Source organism: Charadrius vociferus, unplaced genomic scaffold, assembly GCF_000708025.1.
Source record: "Charadrius vociferus isolate BGI_N301 unplaced genomic scaffold, ASM70802v2 scaffold1044, whole genome shotgun sequence".
In the NCBI taxonomy this organism is placed as follows: domain Eukaryota; kingdom Metazoa; phylum Chordata; class Aves; order Charadriiformes; family Charadriidae; genus Charadrius; species Charadrius vociferus.
In genome coordinates this window covers 643,860-654,775 of record NW_009648254.1, presented here as the reverse complement: position 1 = coordinate 654,775, position 10,916 = coordinate 643,860, and the positions used below count along the sequence as shown (strand labels likewise).

Genomic DNA, 10,916 nt, shown 5'->3' with positions numbered 1-10,916 from the left:
AACAAAACATGTAGCTTAGAACATTTTATAAAATACCCTCCCACTCATCTGAAGTAGAAAATATTTGCCCAGTCTTGGATTCATTCAGTTGGTTCTAACAGCACTCGACAATACTGTGGTGTTGCCCTCGTGCTGAATTCTCCCATTTTGGAAAGGCAGTGGCACAACTGGAGCCATGGAGTCTGCGGGTTCTAAAATGGGTTGTCTCCGTAGCCACACGCGGATCGTTTCTTAACGGTGGAGAAATGGAAACACAACTAAAGATGATAGGATGTCTCTGCCTCTCATGTGGGGAAGAATTAGTAGCTCTCAGTTGTCCGTTGCTTGATCGGCAGACTGAAGCCGAGAGTATGGCCAAGTGCTGTTGTTGCTGACTTCTGCAGCCGACGTGGTATTGTTTGGGGAGGAATGGCTTTTGGAGGTATAATGAACTATTGCATTAAACTCTGCAGATTTACGGAAAAACTTTGAGCAAGACCCTCAAGGGAAGGAGGTTCCTATCGAAGGGATGATCGTTCTCCACTGTCGGCCACCTGAGGGAGTCCCCGCAGCTGAGGTGAGGCTTTGTGCAGTGTCACTGCTGGTGGCTGCTGAGAACGGGGAGAGAAGCAAAGAGGGCGTAGCTGCCGTGTGGTTTTCAAGGTCCGGTGTTGGTTACAGTGTTCTTCTCTCACAGACTGCTTAAAATATATATATTTTTATTATATTAAAGTATGGCACTTTATCAGAATTCAGGAATGTTTGCTGAAAAAATACTAGTTTTGATACAATTTTCAAGTTTTATGCTTACAAACTGAAAACAGGTGGTTACTTAGTTTCTCAGAAATTACTTTTCTCATTGAAAAATAAAGAAAAAAAACCCTAAAATATTCTGATAAATTGTTTCTGGAGAGAGAAAATCTGCTGCAAAGAATCATTTTTGCTTATCTTTCAACATGTTTTTTGTCAAGAGAGTTGAATCTTAGCAGGAAACTAATGGGGATGCCTTAAAATGATAATAGCCAGAGTATCCTTGGGGGAGGATGTTCTGAGTGGGTTGTGTTTAAAAATCTGCTAAAGAGGCATTAAAAAAAAGGAAATCTGATGGTGGAAGCTAGCACAGCATCACGGTGTCCTTGGCCATCAAAAAGCAGCCTGGTGGCGGGGCGGTGGCAGCCTTCAGCCGGCGCTGCCAGGGCAGGACTGCGGTCAGGAGCGTACGGCGAACTCCTGTGCGCTGCAGTCGCCACGTTCAGGCTGCCATGTAGGATCTGCCCTGGTTATACTGTGCTGTATTTCTAATTGCACGCTCTGCGGCGTGATCCTTAGCATCTTTTGATGAGTAAGACATAGTATCACTCAAGTTATTTTTGCTCCTTATCACCACTATCGCTGTGTTATGTTCTAACGGAAGGAACAAAAGCAGCAAGGAAAAATAAACTCCAAAGGATCATGTGTCCTTTTAGTTAAGGAGAAGCACGGTGAGCAGATGTAATTGAAAATAGAGAGGAGAAATGCAGCAAACTGGGATGCAAAAGACACTGAACATCAAGTAGAAATGTTAATCACCAAAAGGAAAATGACTTAGAAATAAGAATGGTGAGTAGATGAATTGGTGTCTCGGCATCTGATGTGCCTTACTCTGTCATTCAGATTTCTGCTACTACATTCTCCTCAGCTGTGCATTATTTTTACTCATGTTTACTGTTACTAGAAAAAATGGATACTGCATTACAGAGAATTGCCAAAATTACTGAAATGTGTATTCTGATAAACATATCTATTTGGTAGGCAAAACAAACTTCCAAAGGTGGGTTTGCCTGATCATCCTTGGTCTGCGAGGTGTTCATTGCCCATGCTCTCTGCAGGAGGGGTGGTAATCGCTGCCTGCAGAGATTCCCCAAAGCCACCAGTCGGCAACCTCAGGGACCTTTTTCTCTAAGCCACTGTGCGCTGCTAAACCAGGTTTTCTGACTGCATATCCCTCCCGATTGCCAGTGTACCCCGTCTTAGATACGTTTGCTATCTCTATGGTAAAAATTTCCACTTTGCTTATTCCTTTCACCCTGGTTCTCCTTATTCCCCCAAATCAGAGAGACTTTATAGTAAAACAAGTGAATGTTTATTAATAAAAAGCCCCAAATCGGGTGCAGCGTTACAGGAAAAAGGCTGGAGACAGGCAGTTACAAAGTGGAATGAAGTGTGTTGTGGCCACTACTTGATTGCAAAATATCTTTCTTGGCTGTGGAAATACGTCTGACCTGCAGCCCTGGTGGCGTGTGTCGGGGGGCCCAGTTTTCCTGGAGGAACTCTGCCTTCTCCAGTGCCTTCAAATTCTGGTCATCTTCCTCTTCCTTCCCCCATTCTCCCTTCCAGTCGTGCTGCTCTGCGTCTCTTTCTCTCCAGCGTGTCAACGCTATCAAAGGCTTTCCAGTTCTAGTCAAAGTTGTTTCTTGGATTCAGCTCTCTTTCACCCACTGCCAGTTTTTTTTCTCTGTTCAGTTACCGCGTGCACCTCCCAAACTTTGTAGCCTTCAAGTACTCGGTATGTCCCGCGGCACATGGTACGTTCATCGAAGGAACGTTCTTTAATGTGGTCAGGACCCTCGTACCTTCCTTAGGAGATTACAGAACGCTCTTCTATGTTGACTGTTTTCTTAGTCTGAAGAGTATGCTGCCATGTATGGCAGGTTGGGTTTGCTACCAATTCTAAAAATACAGTGTTTAAAGGTGAGCAAAAGGTTTTCAAGTGAAAAACTATATAAAATCTGTGTTTTCTTTGAGACGCAAAGAAACAAATTACAATAGGTACACTTCTACCCTACAAGTATGGTTTGCTGAGCTGATTGCATACATTTGACTGTTTTCCAATTTCTGTACAGTTAAATAGCCAAAAATGCCATCTTTGTTGGAATTCATCCATTGGGGAAAAAATGGTGATTCTCAGTCAATGCTGTTTGAATTTTACTGAGCATTTGAGTTATGTGAACTACACTGCTTTACACTCCACAATTAAATAGAATATGTGTCTTTTATGAAAGTTAGGAATTACATCCAATGAAAAACTGTCATTTTTAATTGCTTTCTACAGATAAAAATTGTAGAGTTCTCAGTAAACCCTGATTTACTGATGTTGACTGTAAATTTGTTATTGCTGCTAATAAAGCCTGTAAATCTTAACAGGTCACATTTGCTTTGGACAATAAAATTTCACATAAAGGCTCAGGATGCAAGGGTAATTCTGCGCTCATCAAGGTAAACAGTCTACTGGAAATAATTCAGTGGCTTTAGAAACTGGGTGCCAGATTCAAATAAGTAACGGCTCTGGTTTGTGGCAATAACCTTGAGGTTAGAAACTCTTCTGGTATTTTCAAGTTTAAGACGACCTGTCCTGTTAAACGTGTATGAGAAATAACTGAGATAGCTGGTAAGTCTTGCTTCATAATTGTTATGTGGGTACTGAGAAGCATAGAAGGTTTCAAAACCCTGTGCTGGCACCAAATCTCTGGTTCTGATCCAAGAATTTATTTCATTAGAGTTTGGATGAAGCCCTAGATGAAAACATAAGGCTTGAAATAACTACGGACAAAGAAGCTCGTCTTCTGTTACATTGGATGCAAAATAGATGCTAATTGTGGCATTGTTGGTTTTTGTTTGGTTGTTTTTTTAATCCATACTCTGCATGGATCTGGAGACACAAACTGAAAACAAACTGGCTAGGAGGCTCCAGCCCCTTTCATGTTACCATGCCAATATCTGTCTGAATCCCTTGGGAAGATTTTGATTATTCCATCAAGTGCAGAAGTTCAGGAACATTATTTTCCCAAAGAGCAGACATTTCCTGCGCTTGCCACAGTCACGAGCTAATCTAGTGATTTATTTCTGACAGTGGCTATGAATGACTGATATAGTCAAACCTCTAATCATGCGGCGCAGCTCAATGAGAGGCAGACACTTTACAACTGGAATGAAATTTAAGTTCAGCTCAATTATTTATGTGAGCCTGACCCATTATCAAGAATATAAATCTTCATCTCTGGAATTGTTTTTCTGCAGCTTAGAGGTGCTGAAGATTTCTTAAATCTAGGGATAGAAGCATTAAAAGTAAATGTTCTTGATCTACACTATAGCTTAATCTGAAAAATCCTGTCATTAGCCCTATAAGAAGTGGAAAGCAGGGATATTTTTTAGTGATGGCTGACATCTTAATTTCCTCAGAATTACCAAGATGGAAAGCCTTTCTTTCCCACTGTTCCTTTCCAGGTTTCTAGTCACTCCTCAAGTATTTTCACCTAAGTGTCTTTAGCCACTGCTGATGTTCCTTAGAACTGAGTGAGCGGATCTCAGCAGTTCTTGGTAGGCAGAGGTACTTGTTACCGAATAGATCAGCATTTCCCAGGTGTATTTATGCCATTATGTGCCATCAGTGGCAACCCCTTACTGTGCTTTTGTGCAGGAAAAAGTGTTTGACCGAGTAGCAGCATTAGGGATCCAGACCTGAAAATTCCCGAGCTGTCAGCACAGTCCGCATCTTTGCCAGTGGTGCCTTTCAGTACTTATCCTTTTTTTTTATTTCTTTGGTTTTGCGGTGAGGCAGCAGGGGTGACACAGAGATCATACAGCAATCAAGACCAAACCTCGCAGAGCAGTTCTCTAGAGAGAATTCCTCTAGATCAAGTTTAGTTTTGTTGGGAGAAGTGTCTGTTTCTGCCATCTGTTCCAGATTGAGTAAGGCTTCCATATCTCATCACCAGTAGCAATGCAAATACCCAGATTAAGTTTGCTTATATGCATTAATTTCCACATGTATTAGGTATAAAAGGAGTTAGGAGAATGTGGATTAAAGGTTTGGATCTGTAGTTTAAATGCATCTAAACTGTATATCTGAAGTATATATGGCTTAAAATGTGGCTTGTGTAAATTAGTTTACAAATAATGGAAGCTCCTGTGACATTGTCAATGCTCTGCGTGCTCATACAGTTCCCTTTTAGTAAATAGTCTTTAAGCTGAATAACACACTAGTGAAAACAAACAATCAAGGAGGATTACAAATAAAGAACGGCAGCATTCTAATTCAGCTTTATTGTTATACAGGCATGAATCGGGAGCACCAAGTCCTGCTGAGGCAAGCACTGAGTTTAATGCTGCTCTCAAATGCCCCGCACTGTCTCGATTCATTTAGCAGCACATTTCAGTTGCTCGTGTCAGCTCCGTCTCAGGTGAAAGACATGTAAAGGAGCATCTCTCTAAATCTGCATTCTCTTTCCAAGAATTTGACTACACTCTTCATGGAGGCAAAGTCCATCTCTTGTGCATGAAATACTGTTGAATGTGCCTGATTTTACTACTAATAAAACCTCACGTGGCAACAGTAGTCAAGAAAGCTGAGTAACTGAGGTATTCCCTATTGGTTTACCCTTTCCAATAGTTCAGACAGCCTTAGCAAATGATGACACCGCTTTGAACTCCGTATGGGCGGATGAGTGCCTACCTCTAATGTGGTAATGCCGTCTCCTGGAGCACCTTGGCCCTGCTGGAGAACGTGCTGCCTCGCGGTTTACATGCAGGTCCAGGTCAGCTCGCATCACTCGCTCTGGAGCCCTCCCTGTTTTTCTGGCTCTGCAGCCTTTGGTAGGTGCTTTCCCATCTCCGGAGTTTGCCTCTATGACGAAGGGAAGATGAGAAACTTCTGCACGTCTCTTCTTTGGCAGGTTGCTGAGGGTTTGGGGCATTCTGCGTGCGTTGCCACAGCAGTACAAGAGGAGGAAAACTCAAATCCTGACACTAGGCAGACTGGAAAAAGGCTTTAAATCCTCTTCACATGCATTCACATGGCAAGCGAAACAGAGCTGGTGAGCAGCTGTGCTTGCAAGCATCAGCACCCAACCCAAATAAATTCAGTTTTTTATGAGTTAAACATCAAAATAAAAAAGGAAATCCAGCATTTAAGTAGAGCATCTGATAATCCCCTGCTGTGGCAAATGTTGATTTAAATATAACAGAGTCTCTGCTGGCACAGGCTTGATGGGACCAGAGCCATTTCTTTCACTATTGATGCGGAGTTGGCCTAGGGAAGAGACAGTTCTGGCTTTCAATCCCCACAACAGATTCTCCCCATAGATACGTTTATTAATTATGCGCGATAGAGGCCTCATTTAGCTCGGAGTGTATGCGATGAGGCAGTTGCATAGCGTAGGACTCAGCTAAACTCTGATGAATCCTCTGCTGGTCACTTTTGCTGGGCTGCCAGGTGGGTCCTCGGGCTCGGATCTCTGGACCCGACTGTTGTATTGCTGAGACTGTTTGACTCCACACCTTTCAGAGGAACTATTTCTGATTTCCGTTGGCATGATGAAAAAGAGAGGAGAGGGAGGGCTGAGCTCTCCTCTCAGAAAATGTGGAGTTGAATATTGAGTTTGCCAGAGCAACATCGTTAGCTTTGCTGCTGATGATGATCTGCATCTCTTCACAAGACTAACCTTGTCATTATATACAGCTTGTTGTTTTGGGAACATTTGGAAGAAATATGTGAAGGGAAGAATGGCTTCTCTCTATTAAAAAGACATTTTTAAAAGCAGTGTATTTGACAGTGACATAATACAGGGTGCATTTCTTCAAGCTGCACTGTCTGCTAGTCTGACTCGCCGGTAGCCTGCCCTCGCGCGCCAACTTCTGTGGGGAGAGAGAGACTGTTCCCGCGGCTTAGACAGATACGGGGCCGGTGCAGAGCAGCTTAGCTGAGGCACTACGGGCCTGTTCGGTCATCGTGGCACCTTGGGCTGGCACACGGCGGCGTGCCGGGCTCCGGGCGCTCACGTAGCCCATCGGTTCATCGCTGCAACTGCATCAGCTATACCCGCAGATGCTCGTCCTAGTGGGCAGCCGGCCCAGGGAGGGGTAGCCTCAGCTGCTATTAAAAGTGCACCGTGTTACTGAGGTAAAATACTTTTCAGACGTGGGCTGTATTAATTTTTTTGCGGTGCACAGTGCTGGGTTTTGTGTGTGTTTTGCGCTTGTTTATTGTTGTTGTGTAAGTTTATTACTTTGCATTATTCCGAAGAAGACACAGCAGTTACTCACGGTGCACTCCTTTGTCTCACACCAAGAAAGTATTACACTGGTTTTAGATTACTTTTAGAGCATATCCTTAACCTATAGCTGTGCATAAATATACTCTGCATTCAGCTTTAGTCGAACTCTTAAGCCCTGTGTGTGGTTTACACAGTTCAGCCTGGAAAATGTGAAACGAAGCCTGGCTGGAGCAAATGAGGCATGGCTTCGTGTTGCATAGTGCCTGATGGACTTCTCTCTGTTTACTTCCCCACCCTGCTTCTTAAATTCTCTTTTCATTCATCCCAGCCCTGGAGAAAGGTTTATCAAGAGGCAACTGCGCAGTCCATCTCGGGATCATGCAAGTAGCATTACGCTGAAGTCCGAGCTTCAGTGTGTAGCTCAGGCAACAAGTGCTATTGATTGATTTTGCGTTCTCTTCATGTAATTCTGATGGGTTTTAGGCAGTGCTCCATTTTATAGAGTACGATATATAATAGGACCTTTTGTTTCTTCTCCTATACATCTTCTCAAGTGAATTTCCTGACATATTCTTTCCTTGTCTTCTCTGCTGACCTTTTATTCTTTCTTTAAATAGTTTTTCTCTAGTCTGTGTTCTCTTCAGTTTCTTGAAACTCTTTTTTTTGGGGGGCTTGGGGGGGGGGAGACAAAAAATAGGTCCTCCTTTTTGCTGCATTTGACGAACTTTACTGGTCTTTGTGTATATGCTGAGTATTAGCATTTTTAATCTCTCCTTCATTCTGTTTGATACTTTCTCCTCCTTCCTGCATTTAAATAATTCTTCTCTAAAGCATATACTGTTTGAGATCCTTTTTCTTTTGTTCACCTTCTGCATGCAGCTGGCTCCCCCTGGGGCCCCTCTGGGTGTAGACCAGCATTTGTGTGGTTCAGATTGCCGGGCTGGGAAGCTAAAGAGGGATTTTGTGCTTGATGCCATGTATAGTCTGATGAGAAGAGTTTTAGATGCTCCCACATTATGTAAGATTCTTTAACCCTTTGCTTGTAGGATTGCAAAGATATTTAAAGGCGTTAAACCCATCTGGGTCCCCGAGCCAGGCAGGCAGGCGAGGTCCCCCAGCTGCTTCTTACAAATCTCGCCTTTAAATCGATACACAAAGTGCAAAGCAATGGAGATGCACGCTGCAAGTTTCTAAATAGATGTTAAGCCCTCATCCTTGAGAAATGTATGTTGTACTGCTATTTTCTACGTATTACAGTCCTGCCATTAACATGATGTAATGCTGTTCATAGCCATTACCTTGACTATATAAAGCAACTTTGGTAAGATTTCATATCCATAATGCTGGCAGGTTGGTAACCCTAATCATACCTTAGTGGTTTCCTGTACTCTTGCCAAAGGATATTTTTCTTTCTATTAATTTTAAGACCATACTGAGCTCTGGAGTCGCTGCCTGTCAGTGACACAATCATTTACTTTCAAAGTGAAACAATGAAGAATGGAGACAACTTGATTCTGTCATTTTATGCAGCTCCATACCAGCTTAGGTGTAGCATCTGGAATCGATATGACTAATAGATCCTGGTGGTTTGCGACAGAGTCGGCGAACAGAATAAATTATAACATCCTCTCTAGTTCACTGATGGTAATTCCTTCTTGTTGTCTGGTTCTTGATAGTCATGACACTGCACTCCATGACTGTTGTCAAACCAATCTTAAACTGTAACCTGGAAAATACTCAGTCAATACCCATTTAATTAAGTTCAGGATAATCTCTGTTCTGTATGTTCTGCCTTATTAGTTCTTCACAGAGTAAAAACTTAATTATTTTTGTTATAGGAGCAAAGTAAGTGCTTGCTTTTATAGCTAGTCATCTTTTTGGACAGGTGTTGTGGTATGTTGGAGGCATATTACTACTAAATCTTCCACCAGTGACAAAAGGCGTCTAAATTTCTCAGGCTGTCATAGGTTGTTCCTGTTTAATTCAGTGGACTTGATAATCAGGTTTTTAAATGCTTCTTGAACTGCATAGTGAGCGTCCATATTCTGTCCTGAACTGAACCATCAGGAGGAGTTTCTAGCACCTTCTTGAGACCTGGGTTTAATGTGAACTTAGTACGTCTCCAATTTGAAGAAGGGTGTGAAACCAATACTCCCGTAAAACGGTGCACCTTCTGAAAGGGCGGTGGAAATGCACGCCCTTGGCCTGGGGGCGTTCAGTACCTTCTGTCATCGCTGGTACTTGCTGGAGATCTGAACTGTTCCTTAGAAATATCAGTCCCTTTGTATTGAAGTGCCGTATAACCCATGATATTAGAGGTAAGTGTTTATAAATCTCAGGCTTTCAAATAAATAAAAGCAAACCGGATCTTTAGCTTATCTTTACTGGAACAATGCTGCAGTGCTTAATGTGAGACCTGCGGTTTTGTGTTGAATACGGTATTAGCTCAGGGGAGCCAATTTCCAACTAGAAATGCCTGATGGGTAACAGTACTGAAGTCCATTGTGATGCATGAGGTGCAAATCTGAGCAGAAGTTGACCTTAAAATTTATTCTAAATCCCTTTTATTAGAAATAAATACTCTGAGACTAAATCTCTGAATAGCTCATATTTGAGCATTAGCAGCAACTTGCAGCTCTTTCTACATCTACGGTCTGATTTAGTGGTGCAGTTTTTTTGTAATAAAAGGGCAGCTGTTGTGCTAAACTATTACTGATGAATGTAAACTTGTGTCGAGTGCTCTGCAGAGGTTTGTGGAATACTCGAAAATATCTTTATCATTTAATATATGCATATATTTAAGTTTTAAATATGCTGTATCCAGTGCTACTTTTTCAAATGTTTAACACAGATTTTGACATTTTAATGGACTGCCGTAGATGTTCCAGTGAATATCTGCACGAGTTCCGATGGTTTATTTACCGCTATAGCTTTTAATGGAAATGTAAAATCATTTCTCTTCTGGGCAGTACATATCCCATCGCAAACACATCAACAAAATGTGAAACCCACATAAAATTCAAAAGCTGCGAGCATTCCAAAAGTAGTGAAGAGTCATTGCTGCCTATTTTACATAGGCTTGTGTATTTATGGGACTTGTACACATACAGTAAAATGTAATATGGCAGGATAATGGTATTGTAGTAAAACACTATGGCAAAAAAGGCTGGTGAATTATCGTCTTCAATGAATCTTGTTTCTAGTTATAGAGAACAGAGTATGATTACTAAATGCAAACAGCATGCATTTTATACAGTTAGTTATAGATCTCGGGTCTTGTGTCTGGAATATCAATATTTGCTTTACTTTTAAGGTACATTAGTTACAAATACAACAAATGTGTTTCATTTTTCACGGAAGACATTTCACTTTCAAGACTGACTCGGGTATGTGCAGTATGTCTCCATGATTCTTTATCTGTACCTAAGCTCTTCCTAGAGACTGGCTTGACTTTTAAGCAACCACTGCAGTCAACATTCACATTTTTAAAATCACAAAGTTATGGGAAGCTGTAAGAAATTTAATAGTTAACTTAGACATGACAAAACGAGATGACATTGCATTTGGAAGAGCGAAATAAATTCCTTCTGCTTTGTGAAGGAATTACGCGAATTCTTAACTCTTACCGTTAGTAATGAAAAGTGGGTTTCAGCATTCCAGAGCCCCTGACTGTGTCTCTGGAGTTGGTTGGTAGCACATGTGCCGTTACCGCTCCGAGGTCTGTGAGGCACTCCCCCTCTGCAGGGGGGGAATGTTGTCTTCAGCCGACCACTATTCCAAACTGGTAATGAGGAGTGTGGTTTCTGGGAAAAAAATGGTCATATTACAAATCCAAGTTTAATTGTAATTGCCAATGTCTCTAAACAGATACGTTCACCTTGAAATAGTCCATGCTATATTGTGGTG

The 10,916-nt window shown here is 41.9% G+C and overlaps 1 protein-coding gene across 1 annotated transcript in view; it reads left to right on the top strand.

The window, feature by feature from the left end:
* The window catches only part of UNC5D (unc-5 homolog D (C. elegans)), an 81,959-nt gene that overhangs the window by 11,046 nt on the left and 59,997 nt on the right, over window positions 1-10,916 (top strand). The window contains exon 3 of the mRNA XM_009884366.1: window positions 453-556. Coding sequence (XP_009882668.1) covers window positions 453-556 — 104 coding nt within the window. The remainder of the gene's footprint in view (window positions 1-452; window positions 557-10,916) is intronic.